The sequence below is a fragment of the Anabrus simplex genome, chromosome 2, assembly GCF_040414725.1.
Source record: "Anabrus simplex isolate iqAnaSimp1 chromosome 2, ASM4041472v1, whole genome shotgun sequence".
Taxonomy (NCBI): domain Eukaryota; kingdom Metazoa; phylum Arthropoda; class Insecta; order Orthoptera; family Tettigoniidae; genus Anabrus; species Anabrus simplex.
This window is the reverse complement of record NC_090266.1, coordinates 803,062,356-803,081,687: the sequence shown is the minus strand read 5'-3', so window position 1 is coordinate 803,081,687 and position 19,332 is coordinate 803,062,356. Positions and strand designations below refer to the sequence as shown.

At 39.7% G+C, this 19,332-nt stretch overlaps 1 protein-coding gene across 1 annotated transcript in view; it reads left to right on the top strand.

Annotated features, from left to right (window-relative positions):
• LOC136863112 (uncharacterized) overlaps positions 1–19,332 on the top strand; it is a 414,667-nt gene that overhangs the window by 355,980 nt on the left and 39,355 nt on the right. Inside the window, exon 11 of the mRNA XM_068225861.1 lies at positions 4,554–4,638. Coding sequence (XP_068081962.1) covers positions 4,554–4,638 — 85 coding nt within the window. The remainder of the gene's footprint in view (positions 1–4,553; positions 4,639–19,332) is intronic.

The following is a 19,332-nucleotide window of genomic DNA, read 5'->3' as shown; positions in this document are numbered from 1 at the left end:
GTAAGAAGAACCATAATCTGCATCCAATAGCATATTGGAAAAGGTTCTTGCGAATTTAGGACTCATGATACCAAAGATTGCCGTGAGATGAAAAATGAGTTGAAAACCATACTCGTAGGATGGAACCGAACCCGAGACCCTGGCTCCGCGAGCCAGCGTGTGGTCAGTATAAACAATAATCTCCGTAGAGTTACTCGAATGTCATTCGGAAATGAATAGTGATAACTTGTTGTGTTAACACTTAAGTGTTGTGATTATCTAACTTAATGTAAAACGAGATTAGACGTAAGACAGCGCGAAGTTACTCTGTCAGAAGATAAGAAGGACCGTATTCATTTGCAGGCACAATGTCCAGGACAGCGACCTTGTTGGTGCTGATAACGCTGGTAGCCGCCTGCGAGCCGTTAGATCTACAAATAACTCCCTACGACAACACGCCCGGAGTGTACTTTGAAGATAAGGGAGAAGTAAGGCTGTACAACACCGAATGGACACTAGTTACGTACGTTCAGTTAAATAAGTTGTCCGAGATGTACAATTTAGCCCGTAAGAATTTACAAAGGACCCAGACTCTTTGTATTGATATTGAAAGAGAAATGCACTTATCATGTCAGCACGACATAAGGCTAGTAGAGCTCCAGTTAGCACGCATACAGGGATTAAGGGATATAATAAAGAAAATTTCTAAGGGAAGGACGTTAGACAATAAACGAAGTAAAAGGGGGTTAATTAACGTAGTAGGAACCATAGCTAAAACATTATTTGGAACCCTTGATGACGATGACGCAAGGTTTTACCAAGGTAAAATTAATGAGCTAGAACAGGAACAATTATCCCTTATAAAGTCAACCAAAGAACAATTAGTAGTAGTGAGATCTACTCTTCAGTCGGTTAACAGCACGCTATATGATGTTACAGCTAACGAATTGAAATTGAGCGAAAATTTTGAGCAGCTAAGGACATACGTACAAAATGAAACTTTGCAAATTTCAGAGGCCTTCCGACATTCAGAATTACAGATAATGTTAAATAAACACCTGATTGAATTGCAAGGTGTGTTACTTCAGCTGCATGAACACTATCAAATAATTTTAGATAGTATCATAAATGCTCGGTTAGGACTAGTACAAGTACGCATTCTTAGTCCAGATGATATCTTAAAAGCTTACAAGAAGGTACAAGGGGAATTTCCCAAAGGTTATGACCTGCCAATAGAGATAAGAGAAAGTTATGGGTATCTCACATATCAAATTTCAACAGTGAGCGTGTACCTAACAAAAGACTCTTTGGTATATATTTTAAAGCTTCCATTGACAAACGGAATTAAATATTCCCTGTATAAATGTGTTCCCTTCCCTACAAATATAAAGAACAACCCCAACCATTTTGTATACCTGCAGGAAGAAAAAGAGTATGTAATCTTGGACAAAGAAAAGCAAACTTACGCACAACTAGGTAAGGAACAAGTGCAAGAGTGCAAATTAATAGAAGACAATCAAAGGTTGTGTAAATATAATTTTCCTCTAAGAAATGTAATTACCAAGAGACCTTGTATAATCAGTTTGTTAACAGGTGTGAATCACCTTCCCGAAGACTGTGAAAAGAGGGTATTGCCAATTTTCGAGCTCACTTGGATCCCTGTGAATGATAATAAATACATTTACATATCCCCTAATGAAACCCAAGTGACATGCATTTGTAAAGAGTCTACTAGTGATGTAAAATTACATGGCCTAGGTATAATAAGTTTCATGGATTTGTGTACTATATATTCTGTAGATAGTAAGATACAAAGTTCTGGGAGTATAAACTCCACCATGAAAAAGGACATTATACCAGAAATTGCACTGGAATATGATTGTTGTGAATCAAGTTATAGTAATATAAAACTCAGTGAAATTCCTGAATTAAACAAAGTGACCGTAGGTAACTTGTTGAATCATGTAAACGACCTGAAGTGGACTAGCCAAAAAGTAAGCGAGGTCGAACGTTTAGTGCAACAGCAAGAGACTGAACTCAAGCACAATATAGCATTAAGACATGTAAGTGTATATCAAATTGTAACTTGGAGTGTTTTAACCATAATGATAGTAATATTGTGTTGTTGTTGTGGCTGTTGTAAAAGTTGTAAGTATAAACCCAAGTGCATTGAGGACTACAAGGAACGCTGCCCCAATCTCTGTATCTATCAAAATGTGATTACTGCCAACAGTAAGGCAAGGGTATCGGACGAAGACATTACCGTCCAATTTTAGCAACACAGGGCTACTGGAAGGGCCCCCAGTAAGCCTGATTTGCAATCAGAGTTAGAGTTAATAGAAACACCGGAGTCAAGGGTGTTACCGGAAGAGACATTGGCACAGCGTAGTCCCACTAGTAGGAGAGTAAGCTCCAAAAGGTTGTAATTCATAAGTATCATAAGCTGTAAAGATTACAGTTTGAGAGTAGCGAAATGAATGCAAGAGATGTTTGCATTCATTTCTCCCTAGGGGAGGGAGGTGTCGTGTCCTCCCAGGGACTTGAACCCAGGACTGCTATTCCCTCCGAGGATCGAACCCAGGGAACGTAGGAGGAATAGCTGCACCTGATGTATTAGGAATTAGCCTATCATAAGAGGCTAGGAGTCAGGTATAAGCATACCCAATGGGCGTACCTGATAATAATTAAAAGATGTAAAATAATTATATTCATGGAACTGCATAGCCAGTTAAGAGTGGAAATCATGTTTCCTGCATGTTAGGAAATCTTGAGTAGCAGAGAAGTTTGTCATACAGGAAGTGACTCATGTTGACAGGGCATGGTTCAGCAGCATAGACGCAGTAGGAATATACTAGAAAGGTCTCTTGGATACGGGCTCTGATTGGCCAGAATCACGGAAAGTGAGGCAGTCACGTACGCAGGTTACGACAAACTTCTAGAACATTGGGCGTTGGCCCCGGAGGCTATATAAAGGCAAGGAAGCCATTATTCAGGGCTTCTACTATTCACTTCGCGGACCAGTTGTCAGCAGAATCCCTGCCGGTCGGTAGGACGATTACGCAATCAGTAATAATAATAATAAGTATTATATACTTCAACGGACGAATAGTAGACAGACTTCTCGCTCAAGACTTGCCAACATAAGTCTTTATTTTATATTGTACATAGTGTACATATTGTAGTCAACCTTCAGTATCAGAATATATTAACTTCGTGGGAATCCACTTCGTCTTCCTCCTGATCTGCACCTTAGTTGAAACTTCCCAACCTATACGTTCCAACCGCTCGGGAACGATCCAACCAACCTTCCAACCAATCTGACTTTTCCTAAGAGCTCACCTAATAGCTCAATCCTGTCTGTCACGACACGCGCACAGTTTCCAGCTGTTAACAATTTAATTGGATGTGGGAAGAAACTGTTTCTGAAAGCACCAGCTCGTGTCCAGTTCTACAAAGATTGTCTACCTGAAGTTCCTTTGCCACCTGAACCTGTCCTGACTAGGTGTGGGACATGGTTATCTGCAGTATCATTTTATCAGGAACATTTTAATGAAGTGAAAGAAGTGGTTACAAAACTTGAAGATGAACATATTGCGTGTGTCCGTGATGCAAAACGTGTGTTTGAAACCGCTACTGTTTATCAAGATGTGAATTTCATTCATGCACATTTTTCTAAACTTCCAAAAGCCATTGAGAGTTTAGAATCTTCTGGTACTCCCCTCCATGAATCACTTGGTCTCGTTGAAAAAGCTGCATCTTCGTTGAATTACGCTCCAGGCGAAATTGGAGAGAAGATTAAATGCAAGTTAGAAAAGGTGTTGAATTCGAACCCAGGACTGAACGAGATTAAGTTAATTAGTCAATACTTGAGTGGAACTAGGGTATCCTTGCCAGATGTATGCTCCGAAACGTTGGTGCCCATGTATAAGTACTGTCCAATTACGTCAGTTGATGTAGAACGATCATTTTCAGCCTACAAACTCATTTTGACGGACAACAGACATAGTTTGTCTCCAGAAAACATTGAAAGACTACTAGTTACCTATTGTGATGATTCTTTTTGCAATAAATTATACCTGTAAATAGGTAAGTGAATAAAATTGCATGTTTTTAAGAGCATATTTCCTTATTTTCTGTGCATATATTGTAACTTTTTAGTGCATATTTGCATGCATATTTTCAGGTTTTTTAGTGCATATAAATCCGGGCCCTACTCATTACTTAAATTTAAGACTGCTTGCTAAGACTACCTGCTGAATGCAGCTGACTAACTTGTATGACTGGAAGATCGAATGCATGTGATTTAGAAAAGTGTAATGTATTTTTGTGTATTCAGGCGGGCGGGCGTGCGTGCGTGCATCTCTCTCTCTCTCTCTCTCTCTCTCTCTCTCTCTCTCTCTCTCCATACTGTGGCATGTACTTTACAGAAAAGGACAGGGGTTTATTCCCTGACAATGATCAGAAACCCTATTAAATAGGTTGTAATTTATATTTTGTTAATTAAAACACCTGAAAATGAAAACTGGGAACATAATTGCTTTATGTTATAATGCCTGCTTTGTTCTACTCCACAGAATGGACCTGGAACTCCGATTGCTGCTACAGGTCCATGTGAAAAGGTTCCTGGAGCTATTACACCAATTGTTACAAAACATATCGGTATGTAATAAATTTCATTGTGGTTGCGTATTGACAATGTACAGTATAATAAAACAGAAGTTGTCTGCCTTGTCAATACAATTATATTATATTTACAATTTAAAATTGCAAAATTATTACATAATTAGTGATCAGAACAGGTTTCGGCTTATTTTGGCCATCTTCAGCTGCATGTAAAATATCTGAATATTACACAGTGAATCTCACGTTCCTATATAATAGAAACAATTTAAGTTAAAAAGTTGCATTTTATACATCAAGAGGAAGAATGAGTCACAAATCTTGTGGAATAATTAATAAAATTGAAAATGTAGTCCTTAAAATCCATAAAATCTTGTGGGGGAGATATGTTTTAAAGTTCTCTTTGTTGATTTACTTCATTTAATAATGTTGTCCAAAACTTATGTTAATGCTAACCACGTGGGTGCCACAATATTACGTTGTAAGACAGCGGATTAAAACTGCTTGTCGGTAATATTACGTTCCTTGAATTCACACGCTTTATGTACAAGTTGAAGGAATTATAATGGCTCTAGAACTGCTTTAGCGAGTATATGATGCAGTAAGTAGTATAATGCCCCGTTAGGTGACACCACATTGCTCTATGGAGGCAGGATAGAGCAGGGTTCAACTAGATGGCTCCACCCATATTTTCCTTGACTACACCTTCCCATAAGGTGGTATGGTAGAGCTCTCAAGTTGAGTGAAGCGTCATTCGTGGTGTGTGGTCATACTTGACGTGTGCTTTGCCCACTAATGGCTCTTAACAGTGACCAAGGATGTTTAGAGCAGTTAGTAGAACAAGTTTTAGCTGAGTAGTGAGTGTGACTGGCAATGTATTTAAAAAGAGCGATAGTGATTTTACTATTTCAACTAATGAAGAAAGTTCATGTAGGTCTGTTGTTTTGAACAAGCGAGTTAGCTGTGTGGTCAGGGACACGCAGCTGTGAGCTTGCCTACGGGAGATAGTGCGTTCGGACCCCACTGTCAGTAGCCCTGAAGATGGTTTTCTGTGGTTCCCCATTTTCACACCAGGCAAATGCTGGGGCTGTACCTTAATTAATGCCACAGGTGCTTTCTTCCCATTCCTAGCCCTTTCCTATCCTATTGTTGCCATAAGACCTATCTATGTTAGTACAAAATAAAATAACTTGTAAAAAAACTACTGTTTTGTGAGAAAAGAAATCTTTTACAGCACAGTGAAAACATTCCATGAGCAGAATCTTTCAATGCATTATATTTTTGACATTTCAGACTCCAAATCTGATACTACAAAATATGTCACCTGGCCTTCTGCATCTGCCGGTGCATCTACTCATCCACGTAAGAGAGCGCAGACAACAGGTTCTGTTAATTATTCTGTCTGGACAGAAGTGGACCAGATTGTAGACATCATGGTTTATACCGGTCCTCGTGGTGTGGAACAGAACATAGGCTTGGGTGATTCCTGTGAGGCAATTGATTTCTTCACACACTTCATTGATATGGGCATTATAAATACAATGAAGGAACAGACCAATTTATATGCACAGTAGAGACTGTAAACGTTGGTCTCAAAATATGCTAAGCCCACATTCAAGAATTATGCAGTGGAAAACACTTACAATTGCAGAGACAAGAAAAGTTTCTAGTGATTTTATTGCATATGTGTGTTAACCAGCGAATGTCAATTGAGAACCACTGGAGCACTCTAGTCCGGTTCTAAGCTGCAACTCTTGCCCGAATGTGGTATGCAGGGACAGGTTTCTGAATATTCTATCAATGTTTCATCTGGCAACAATACCAAGCACAAGAAGGCAGGTGAATTTGGCTATGATGCTCTTTATAAACTTCAGCCGCTCACAAGTAAACTTATCATTGCATTTCAAGAGACACATTATATAGCAGAAGCTGTAACTTATGATGAGGGAATGTGTCCATTCAGAGGTAGGATATTTTACAAGGTGTTCATGCCTCAGAAACTCAAGAAATACAGTATAAAGTGTATATTTTGGCCGAGTCGGGCACAGATTGCATCTGGAACTTTGAAATGTACCCCAGAAAGATGAAGAGCTTGATAACTGTGCTGCTGCTGCTGTTGTGAAGTGATTGTTGGGTGATTTAACCAACAAAGGACATACCGTATATCTCGACTGATTTTATACTAGTGTTCCCCTTGTAGAAGATTTGGCAGAAATTAAGACAGGAATAGTGGTCAGAGTAATGAAATCCTGAAAAGGATTACCAAAGGCATTAATGAAGGCAAAAACTGGAGAAGGGTGACCAAATATTTCGCTGTAAGAACAATGTCCTTGCCCTGTGGGGAAAGGACTAGAGGGATATTTGGATGGTGAGCAGCAGACACACGGCCAGCATGCAGATTATAAAGACAAGTCCTTGCCCTGTGGGGAAAGGACAGGAGGGATGTTTGGATGGTGAGAGGCAGACACACAGCCAGTATGCAGAATATAGAGACAAGGCAGGAGCAAGAGAAATCGAAACCAATTTCAGTCATAGACTACAATAAGCACAACCCTTGTGTTTATCTCATCAACCAACGTTTTTCATATGGTGCATTTGAACACAAGTCTATCAAGTGGTGAAAAAACTGGCCTTCCACATCATTGTGATGGCAATCACAAATGATTGCATTATTCACAGCACTATCAAAGCAAAGAGGCTTAGCACTGCTCAGTTTGTGGAAGAGGTTTGCTTAAGATTGGTGTTGTCTGCTGGTGATGCAGTCAAGCCCAGCACTTCCAGTTCACAGATTGCTCGAATCAACCAGAAGGCTCAAAGAAGGTGTATCATCTGCAGTAACAAAGAAAAGTTCCGCACAGGCAAGACTGGAAGAAAGGACGCTTCCTTCCTGTGCAGCAACTGTAATGTTGAACTTCGAAACACACCATGCTTCAAAATCTATCACACTGTGATGCATTATGAAAAGTGAATTAGTATTTTGTGTACAACACAGTGTTGTTTTGTAAGTATTGTTACTTTTTAGCATAATTTTAGTTGCTTCTTTCATAAGCATGTTTCAGTTTTTTTGTTTTCACGAAAACTATTGTTCATTTTAGTCTATATTCAAGGATGCAAATATTAAACCAGTAAAATAAAAATAGGCACACATAAAGTGTAAAGTTCCCTGAATCCAACAGCGTTATATTTTGGCTCCAACTTTAACGTCCTCTGATTTGTAACTTCAATATAACACAAAATGTGGAATTCAGCCAGGGTACAGAGGGTGGAGCAGTTCCATAAATAATTGGATAACATGTTGTTACATTGCCAACCAACTGAAAATATTGAAATTTTAAATTAGAACTGTGACAGAGCACCATAAAAAGGTGTGAAATATCTAAAAGAAAGAAAAAACAAAATAAGTGTTAAGAAAACAAGGAAAAAGGAGGAGGACAAGGATGTAAGTGAAAAATGAAAATTATTAACTTGCTCTCCATTAGTTCTGTTATTGTAGCACACAACTTGCCAGCTAGGCTGACACTAATTTGGCAACATATGCTCTTGCATGAGTGCCAGTAGTGTCATCAGAGGAAGGAAGAACAGGAGGAGAGGGTGAATACAAACAAAGGAGTATGAGGTACTGGAAGCAGATGTGTGACTGATAAGTTATGTATTATTGGCAAATAATTATTGTTGTTATCAAAGTTAATAATTTCATCATACAATATACAGTACTGGCTGCTTCTGAAATTTTGTTAAGATTTAAAGCTGCATTCAATCTCTGATCTAAATGAATATGAATGTCTTCCCAAATATTGAGCAATCTGCATTTCTGTATTATATTTAAAGTATCCATATCTTGTTCGATTGAAGTATAAGAATGATTAAGTCCTCCATGTGGTTGCTCATAGCAGAAAATCTATTATGAAGTTTTAATATGTATTTTAAAGTGTTTTACAATATAAGAAAACCCAGTTAAACTTTTTACAAGTGTTTTAAAGTTTTCTGTTATGTTTTAATGCATTCCATTACAACAGACATTATCAAGAAATGGACAGTATGTGTATGGGTTAAAGATAATGTTATATATGATGATGTTTTATGTAAAACAGAATAATGTTAGATCTTGGGATATAAGAAATGTTCATATTGATGTAGAAATCGCTGAATGGAGTTGGGGCTCCTGAAACGTACGTGTGTTAATATTGTATAAAATTAGATATTTATAATATATTGATAGGGCGGACCAAACAATCACCCGTTGTACATTATATAGTTTTCCTTTCTCCAAAGGTTTCCTTGATTTTCCTGTACGCAACATCTACCTTTCCTACGACCATACAACCTTCAACATCTTTGCACTTCTCTTTCAGCCATTCTTCCTTAGCTGTCCTGCACTTTCTGTCTAGTTCATTCTTCATTCACCTGTATTCTTTTCTTCCCTCCTCATTTTCTGCATTTCTGTACCTTCGTTGTTCATCAGTCAGGTCTGGTATCTCCTGAGTTATCCATTGATTATTAGTTGAACTTTCCTTTCTTCCTAACTTTTCTTCAGCAACTTACTGATCTCATTCTGCACGAATGTCCATTCTTCCTATGTTGTATTTCCTTCAGCCTTTTCATTTGGTTCCTTGTGCAACATGTTCTTTGAAACAATCCCTCATGCTCTTTTCTTATGACTTGTCTAGATTCCATCTCCTTGCATTCCTTTCTTCAGTTTTTTCAACTTCAGATGGCATTTCATAACCAACAGCTTGTGGTCAGAGTCCACTTCTGCTCCTGGGAAAGTCTTGCAATCCAACACCTGGTTTCTGAATCTCTGCCTAATCATAATGAAGTCTATTTGATACTTTCCAGTGTCTACAGGTCTCGCCCATGTATACAGCCGCCGTTTGTGGTGTTTGAACCAAGTGTTAGCAAGGACTAAATTATAATCATAATAAATTTTACTGCGCACAATGTGCAAAATTTGCATATTACATCAAGTAAATTACAATTCATTCAAGGAGAACTTTGTTCAGAGCAAAATTGATTCAGAGAGACTGTTCTCTTCTTGCAGTTCATTACGTGATATGTATCACACTGTTCATTCCACAGTACACATACACACTCCTGGCTGGCCTGGTGGTAGGATTCCTTGGCACAGATACAGTGATGAAAGCCGTGTATTGCAAAGTGTGTCATCAAATGTCTCAACTCATTTTCCTCTTTCATCCAATCCTTATTTATCAGTGTGTCTGTACTGTAAAAGCTTTCCTCGATCGAGTCCCTTTTCTCTCGTAGTTCTTGTAACAGTTCCTCGTATGCCGAAGTTCGCTGTAGAGGCTTTTGTAGTCTTAAATCCTCTGTCAAGAAGGTTTCCCGTGCTAAAACATATACGTACCGGGATTGGGTGAATTTAGATACCCCTAGGACCCTCTTAAGGTATCTCAGTTTCATGCTTTCCAGTTCTCGTAGCTGTTTACATGATAGGTACTGCCATATTACTTCTAATCTGTATGTGAGCGTTGGTAGCACTTTGACTTGGAAAAGTTTCATGGCCATCTCCAGTGACATTCTTTGCAGATGTTTGATTTCACTTATGCTTCTAAGTGCAGCAGCTAATCTCTTCTTTATGTGTACTGAGAAGGTCATCCTGGAGACTTGTAGTTTAATCCCTAGATATGTGAACTGTTTTTTCGGTGTTAATGTATGTCCCCCACATACAATGTAGTCCCCTTTCGATAAGCGTCCTCCTCTCCTGAATACCATTAATTCTGTCTTCTTTAGATTCATCCTTAGCTCGTTGTCATCCGCCCATTGTGTGACAAGCTCCATTCCGTTTTGCAAATCTTTTATGTTATCAGCGACTAATGCCATATCGTCCGCTTATATGTATATGCTTACATTTTGTGCTGCCTCTTTGATTTTTGTAGGTAGATCCTGGATCAGCGCATTGAACAATAAAGGGCTCAAGGGGTCCCCTTTTAGCACTCCGATGGTCTGATCTATCCAGTCTGTTTGGGATACCCCATCACTGATTTGCACTTGGTTTGCCGCTAGTATGTTAGCTATTAAATTCGTCATATCCGATCGTCCGACGAGGCTTTCCATTTTCTCGATTGATTTCCTTCTATTGACAGTGTCAGAGGCTTTGGTGTAATCAATGAAGATTACATACTTCTTCCCGTGGGCTTGTGTTTTTTCTTGTATGTCCTTTAGCAGACAGCTCGCCACTATAAGGGTGGATCTCGCTTTCTGGAATCCAAATTGTTCATCAGGTAACAATGGTTCCATCAGGTTACTTATTTTCTGTGCTAATAGTTTGGTGAGTATTTTAAATGCCACAAACTCCAGGGCTATACCTCTGTAAGATTCTGGTTTGCTCATGTCCCCTTGTCCTTTATATAGCATCTTTATGACTGGCTTCCGCCATGCATTAGGTATGTTACTGGATTCCATGCACTTGTTCATTAGCATTGTCCACACTGGTTCTAGGAAGGGTAATGTAGCTTTTAGATGTTCTGCGCAAAGTCAGTCTATTCCTGGTGCCTTGTTTACCTTGCTTGTTGAGATGGCCTTTCTCACTTCCTCACTTGTGAAGATTGTAGTTCTTTCTATCCCTTTCCTCTCCTCTAACTTCGGTCTGGTTTTCTTAAAGGCTAACACACCTCTACTATGATTCTCCCAGGTCTCCATGGGTATGTCTGCTGGAAATCGCGGCTGCCGTGGTCTGAGTGCCTTATAAGGATTCTTCTCAGCATCCTTTACAAGCTTTATGTCTTCCTTTGCCCTAAATTCCCGCTTTTTCAGCTATAGTAGCACCTTGAATTTCTTCCTCGCTGTCTGGTAGCATTCCAGGTCTCTTTTGTCTTTCATTCTCCTAGCTATGTGCAATTTTTTTAGTGTAATTCGCCTTTCAATGTAACACTCCTTGTCGAACCATTTTTGCGCTTTCCTGGTGTCCTCCCTTGCTGCATTTCCTTCTTCGATGAATTCCATTATTCCTGCTATGGCCTCGTCCAGATTTCCCTCGCTGATATCTTGTAGTATGCGTGGTATCTTACTAGTGTTCTCCTGGAGCATATGTGGGTCCAACCTTCTTTGTATCCTTTGTGTTTTTGTGTGTTTATTCATGTGTGTGTTTGCCTTGAGTGTCGTTCTTACTGGTATATGTTTCCTGATTAATGCTGCCTCATTTCTTATTAGGACGTTATGTTCCAATGCATCAAAACCTCTAATGAGTGTGAGGTCTATGGCGCTTCCTCCGTTGTGGCATATGTATGCGAGTGCCTTTTTGTCGTTCACTAATGTGAGCCCTTCCCCTAGCAGATAGTCCAGTACTATTTCCGCTTTATTTGCTTTATTTATTGGGCAGTTCAGGTCGCCTGCAATAATCACTCTTTCATTCGCCTGTATAGTGTCTAATGCTCTCTGTATACCGTCTACTATGTCTATTGCGCTGTACTCTGGTCTGTAGTATATGCCTACTAATGTTCCTATTTTTGTTTTAATCACCAATTGATTCTCCTCCTTGAGAATTGTTTCAAAGGGGGTAAATTTCGAGTTGATTAGGCCTGTTATTCCACCTGACGGCCTTCGTCTATCGCCTTTCCTGGCAAATGCGTGAATGTTATAGAATCCTTTCACTTCACACTTTGATTCCGCGGTAATAAATGTCTCTGTCAGTATACAGATGTCGAACTCTCTGAAAATGTCTCTCGGCATCTGTCTTAATACGCCTTCTAGCCCTTCTACGTTCCAGTTGAGAACTTTCACTTGATTCGGTTCCATCTTATGATCTATTCCTGTACCTCCAGGGATCTTGAAAGGGTCGGCATATGACGTCCTTTGGCCAAAATGTCCCCTGATATACCTTGTCACATTCTTACATTGGGATGCCTATTTTGAACGCTCTCCTGGTATTGGTGTCACTAACCATTCAACAATTTATTGTTCCAGACACCCCATTTTCCCTTAGGTATTCTTCTTAGGTATTCTTCTATGTCTTCTTCCGTGGTTTCCGGGGTCAGATTTCCCAGATATAGCCACGCGTCTCCCTGTACTGCCTTCAACTTGCTTTCCCCTTGTCTTGCGCCCCTTATTCTTTCTCTTGTTTCCTTTTCTCCTTCCCCTTCTGATACTCGTCCGCTCCTGGGTCCCATTCTTCCTCTCATCACTCTCGTCCACTGTCGTCCTTCTTCTTTACGTTTTCATCCGTACTGGGTTTAGCATTTCCTTCGGTTCCGGTAACCATCTCACTCGCTGTTTTCTCCTTGGATTCAGTCATTCCTCTTGGGTATTTTTGCCTTGTCTTGCATTCTTCTTCCCTTATTTCATATACTCTCTCCTCCTCCGTGATAGGGTTTATTGCTTCCAGTGTGTTTGCATCCATTTGTTGTGATATCATTGATCTTCCGGTCTCATTTCTTATTTCCTCTTTTATTAATGTTTTAATTCTGTTTGTGATATCCTCCATCATGGTTTGTATTTGCCGGTTGATTTTTTCCATAATTTTTTCCTCCAACTCCTCGTCTTTAAATACTTTGTCACCCTTGCTTACTTGGCCCACTTGCATCTCCAGCCTGTCACTATTGTCGTCTCTGGTTTGCTCTCTGTCTGCCGTTGACTTGCTGCCACTGCTCCCTCTATTCTGTGCTGTATCTGTGGTGGCAGGTGTGTTCAGACTATTGAGATCTGCTTCAAGCGGGTTGTTGCTTGATTTCTCGTGGCTATCTTCTCCGTATTGTATTTCCCCGTTAGATGTCGGGTTTGTATTATTTTTGCTTGTGGTGAGTCTGTAGATGTCACTATCTGTCCTCCTTATTGGGCAATTGTCTTCCTGCCGTGCTCTCTGTATTGGTTCTCCCCGCTAGGTGTCAGATTTAGGTTGCTACTACTTGCAGTTTCCCGTGTTGGTCCAACAGATGTTGTTAGTTGTCTCTTCGGTCATCTGTCTTCTTCATACTGATTTTTCCCATTAGGTGTCAGATTCGGGTTGCTGCCACTTGCAGTGTCTTGAGTTGGGTCGGTAGGTTTCTCTAACTGTTCCTCTGATCGACTCTCTGCTCCGTACTGGCTTTTCCCGCTAGGTGTCAGGATCATGCTGCTACCCCTTGTAGTTTCATGCGTTGAACCAACAGATGTCACTAGTTGTCCTGATTGGTGCTAGGTGTCAGGCTCCTTTTAGTTTCATGCGTTGAATCAAAAGATGTCACTAGTTGTCCTGATTGGGTGCTAAGTGTCAGGATCATGCTGCTACTCCTTGTAGATTCATGCGTTGATCCAACAGATGCCACTAGTTGTCCTGACTGGGTGCTAGGTGTCATGCTCAGGCTGCTACTCCTTGCAGTTTCATGCGTTGAATCAAAAGATGTCGCTAGTTGTCCTGATTGGATGCTAGGTGTCAGGTTCATGCTGCTTCTCCTTGTAGTTTCATGCATTGAGCCTACAGATGTCACTAGTTGTCCTGATTGGGTGCTAGGTTTCAGGCTCAGGCTGCTACTCCTTGTAGTTTCATGCTTTGAGCCAACAGATGTCGCTAGTTGTCCCCCTTCTATCTGATAGGTTTGTTTTTCCTTAACCTCATTTTGTGGCATTTCCTTATACTTGTTCGTATCGCCTATAGCACATTTTATTGCTAACGCCGACACCCAGTCCTGGAGCCAGAAGAATTAATCAGACATGATTCAAATCACCGACCAGGCTGGGAATCAAATCCAGGGCCCTCTGAACCAAAGACCTCAATGCTGATCATTCAGCGAAGGAGTCGGAAAACTTAACTTTTGATCATTAGAAGAAATGTATGCAGACACGGAATAACCTTTGGTATTGATTACGCTCAGAATTATTACTTTTCCATCATTTCTATCCTGCATTGTATGTTTTGTACGTAATTGAAAATAAAGAAAAGAAACTTTTTTTTTTCTCATGAAGGAATCAGGACTGTACCTATTTGAGGTGGTGTGACATTAAACCACTAGCAAAAAAGGAAGTAAGGAAACAGACCTAAGAGATAAAATTAAATTTGTTTATTTACCATAGAATACCTTAAATGTATTCCATCAGATGTGAGAGACTTGCATGAAAAAAAAAAAATCTGTGTATGTGTTTGAACAAAACAAAAACTTTTGGTCAGTAGCTGCAAAGCCATGCATCTATCACATACGTGTGCAGTGCAGAACAAGAACCATACCATCTTAGAAAGTGAGCTGAACCAGCAGATCAAAATAGGTTTGATGTGACACACACAGACACAGAGACACACACACACTCTCTCTCTCTCTCTCTCTCTCTCTCTCTCTCGCTCTCTCGCTCTCTCTCTCTCTCTCATACGGCATGACTCAGAGTCCTATTGATGTTGCATTTTATTAGGACATCCAGTAATGGTAGTTTTCTGTTTACTTTGATTTCCATGGTGAACTGAATATTTACGTGAATAGAGTTGAGATGGTCAAGAAATAGCTGCAGATTATTGCTCCCATGAGGCCAGATCACAAACGTGTCATCCACATAATGGAGAAAACATTTCGGTTTCAGGGTAGATGTAGCTAAGACTTTCTGTTCGAAGTGTTCCGTATACATGTTTGCTATTATTGAAGAGAGCAGCGACTCCATCGCGGCCCCTTTTGTCTGTTCATAGAACTCCCTGTTAAATTAGAAATAAGTGGCGTTAAGGCATTCTTTAGCTAGTGTTGACAGGTCTTCTGGAAGTTTCTGGTCTAATAGTGGAAGTACTTCTGTTAGCGGCACGTTGGTGAAAAGTGATGTGACGTCAGAACTTACTAATAAGTCCGTACTTTCGATTGATTGATCGTTAAGGAGCTGGATGAAATGTCGGGAGTCCTTCATGTAGGTTTCAGTGTGTCCTGTATGTAGCTGAAGTTGTCCGGCTAGGTAACGGGCGATATCGTGTGTCAGAGATCCTATAGCGCTCATGATAGGTCGCAGACGTATGCCTTCTTTATGGATTTTTGGGAGGCCGTACAATTTAGGAGTTATCGGGTCCGAGGAAATCAGTTTCTTCTGTATTTCGGCTAGAATACTGGAATTTTTTTACTAGTCTGTGGAGTTTGTTTGTTCTTAATGCGGTTGATAGGGTTTTTTATTTCCCTGTATGTAGAATCGGTGAGTAATTTTTCTATTTTCAGTGTGTAGTCGGTGCGTGTCATAATCGCCATAGTGTTGCCTTTATCTGCGGGTGTGATTATTGTTTCTGTATCTTGATGTAGTGTTTTGAGGGCATGAATTTCTTCTTTGGCCTAATTGGATGGCGGCGGCTTTGTGGTTCTCAGTAGACATGATATATCCTGTCTAATCTCTTCTGCAGATTCGGTAGGGAAGTATCAGATTGCAGTTTCAACTTTGCTAATTATTTCTTCCACCGGTATCTTATTAGGAGCTACTGCAGAGTTGAGTCCTTTTTTCAAGGCCGAAGTAGTAGGTTCACTGAGTGGGTTATCTGTGAGATTAACTATTGCATTCTTCTGTAGTGAATCAGATGGTTTTGGTTTCTGTTTTAGTAGGAGGCAGTCGAATTTCTTGTTTTGTTTGGCAGTATTTAGTTCCAGTACGCTGGGATTGTGTGTTGCTAATGCTGTGTAACGTGGTCCAGTCACTGAGAGACAAGGTGTTGGCAAGTTCCAAGTGGAAGTGAAATAATTTATTGTTGAGGGGGTCCAGAGTCTGTCCGGTGTTACTGATCCGTTCCCTGAGAAGTTTAATGCTGGTTTTGTGAAGAATACAGTCTGTCCGTCCGTTCTTGGTGTGATATTTCAGTCTCACACATGCTAGTATAATGTTGTTGTCTCTGCAGCATTTCAGAAAGGTGAGTCGAGCCAGGTAGTTACTCATTTTCTTTCGAAGGTTGTCGAACTGACTAGTAGCTTTGAGAATATCTTCTCCGTAAATGTTTCGTATCTTAGAAGTGAAGCTTTCACGGTGTGTAGAATTATTTAGTTCTCCTTCCAGGTTGAACCACGTTGTTGTTTTCTGTACATTACGTACAGTTTGCCGATGTTTCGAATACATTGCAGTATTCTTTGTCAGGGTGACTGAAATACCCCTACTCGATCTGAGGTTAATCAGTCTCCCAGGACGCAGTCACACTACCAGAATGGTTCCTCACCTTGGTCTTATATATCCTAGCTTTTCTGGCTGACGTGAGCCCCCTGGCTATCTCGTGAGAATGCTGGAAAGTATGTCTCACCGCTCGGTAGTGTACCTTTTAACATTATTTGTATATTTTTATACATTTGTTTTAGTCATTAGATTTGTTTGTACAGTTTAGTATTAGAGCTCCTGATGGCCAGACAAGGCCAAAACTAGTTCCTAGATTAAGAATGTAATTTAAGTATTGAAAAGATGGACCATTAAGACATAAGTTTAGATATTATTGTAATAAGATTGAATGTGTTAACATATAGCTCAATGTGGACAGCCCTAAGTGACCAGGTGAAGCGAGCATTTTGCCTGGCCAGGCAGTTAACACATGTTCCTTTGAGAAAGCAGTCATGAATTTGGCTAATGTTCTGGAGTCATTTTATTCTAATGACTCTTTTTTACTTTGTGTATTTTAATGTGTTATTTTAGCTTCTTATTTGATTAATATATATTCTACTGTAATCTCTATTTTCTATCATTTTATCAATTTTATCAGAAAATAAGGCATTGTGAATTATATTCACTGGTTATTTTAAATTCATAATCGTATTTCATCATCATTCATTCTAAAATTTTAATATGTTTATTATGTCATTTTGTTCTACCTCATACCACTAGGGGCCAATGACCTAGTTGTTAGGCTCCTTTAAACAACAAGCATCAACATCATCATCATCATCATCAGTGTCCTGGAGTATGCATTATTTCTGTGAAAAAGGTTTCTCCTCTTCCTGTCAAATAACTTTGGAAGAAAGAGAGATGGGTCGACATGTGATCGAACTAATTGAAAATCATCCCATTGGTGCCAGCATCGTCTCAGAGTTGTGTCTGGAGAGAAATAGTGACAGTGAAAGTAATAATGGAAACAGTGACACCTCATCTGCATTATTTGAAAGAGAGGGCAGCACGCCATTGCCAGGTACAGACATGAGTTCGAGCCCCGAGTCTGATTTCCGTCAATACAGTGAAGAGACACCACGGCAACTAACAAATCTACTAGTTCAAGCTATGCTTCCAGTCCACAGAAGAAAGTGAAACAAAGTGTAGATGTTGCATACAAGAGGAAAGCTGTAAATTTATGGTTAAATAAGGGGATAAGAAGTGACTTTCATTAACCACTGTTCACAAAAGTTGTCATAATGCAACATCACTACAACAACTATACAGGTGGAAGAACAAATTAGAATCTACATCAGTAAGTCCCGTTGAACACAGGGAATTGATGCATACAAAATTATTTTCTTGCTTTGCAAAAGCAAGTAGGCTGAAGTGGAATGTATTTGATGAAGACCTGCGCCTGTGGACCTTGGAAATTACAATGGGGCAAACTAATTTCAGCGCATTTACTAATTGTTTGAGTCGTTTCAAGAAATATTACAGAATAAAAATGAGAAAAATCATGCAATTTGTATCCAGCACATAGGCCTGTCTGCAAGAAGAATACAAAAAATATAAGGTCGCAAAGAAATTTGTGGAAGCAGTTACAGAACGATTTTTAGACTACACCCCTTCTTCAATATACAATAGGGATCAGAGTGGTTTCTTGCACATAATGAAAGCAAAAGGAACTCTTATCATTTGTTGGTGAGAAACATACAGAAACAGTTGCTCAAACAGTTAGGCCAGGCTGAGTGTCTCAGACAGTTGAGGCAATGGCTTTCTGAACTCAACTTGGCAGGTTCAATCCTAGCTCAGTCCAGTGGTATTTGAAAGTGCTCAAATACAGAAACAGTTGCTCAAACAGTTAGACCAGGCTGAGTGTCTCGGACGGTTGAGGCAATGGCTTTCTGAACTCAACTTGGCAGGTTCAATCCTAGCTCAGTCCAGTGGTATTTGAAGGTGCTCAAATACATCTGCCTCATGTCGGTAGATTTATTGGCATGTTAAAGAACTCCTGCGGGACTAAATTCCGGCACCTCTGTGTATCCAAAAACTGTAAAAATGTAAAAACCATAACATTATTTTTTCAGTAAGTGCTCTCACCCGTTTGTACAGAGTTATGCCTACAATTAGTATGATCGGTACTCTTTTCCCGATATCATTCTTTGTACTACAGGAGGCAACTGGAGCTTTTGGTCCGAGAGTTTCCAAAGAAATATTTCATGCCAGAAATATAATTGTAACAGCCACAAAATCAAGAAAAGTGGGAAAAATATAATTATAATATTGGTTTAAAGAATCTTCCTTCCCATTCGCAGAAGAGAAGTGTTTGCTACTGTTAGATTCCTGGACTACTTATACTGATAATAGCTGTCTTGAAGACATTCCTCCAGACAACAGTATAGAAATTATCCAGATTCCACCTAGCACTGCAGGGAAAATACAGCCCTTGGATAAGTTTTTATTCTGGCAATGGAAGGCTTTGTATCACCATTTAACAGACTTTGTGCTGGCTTGTGAAAACTTTCAGTTTGATGTTTATCAGAGAAACAGCATACTGAAAATGCAATCCTTCATTCATTTTCAATTTTCTTCCCCACAGTTCAAAGACATGATTAAATATTCGTGGTTCACAACCAATTAAACAATGGATAGACCTCCCGATTTTGAAGTGACTGCAAAATATTGGCTTCGAACAAGTAAGGAAAACTGTGAAGGACAACGTAGCCTTAA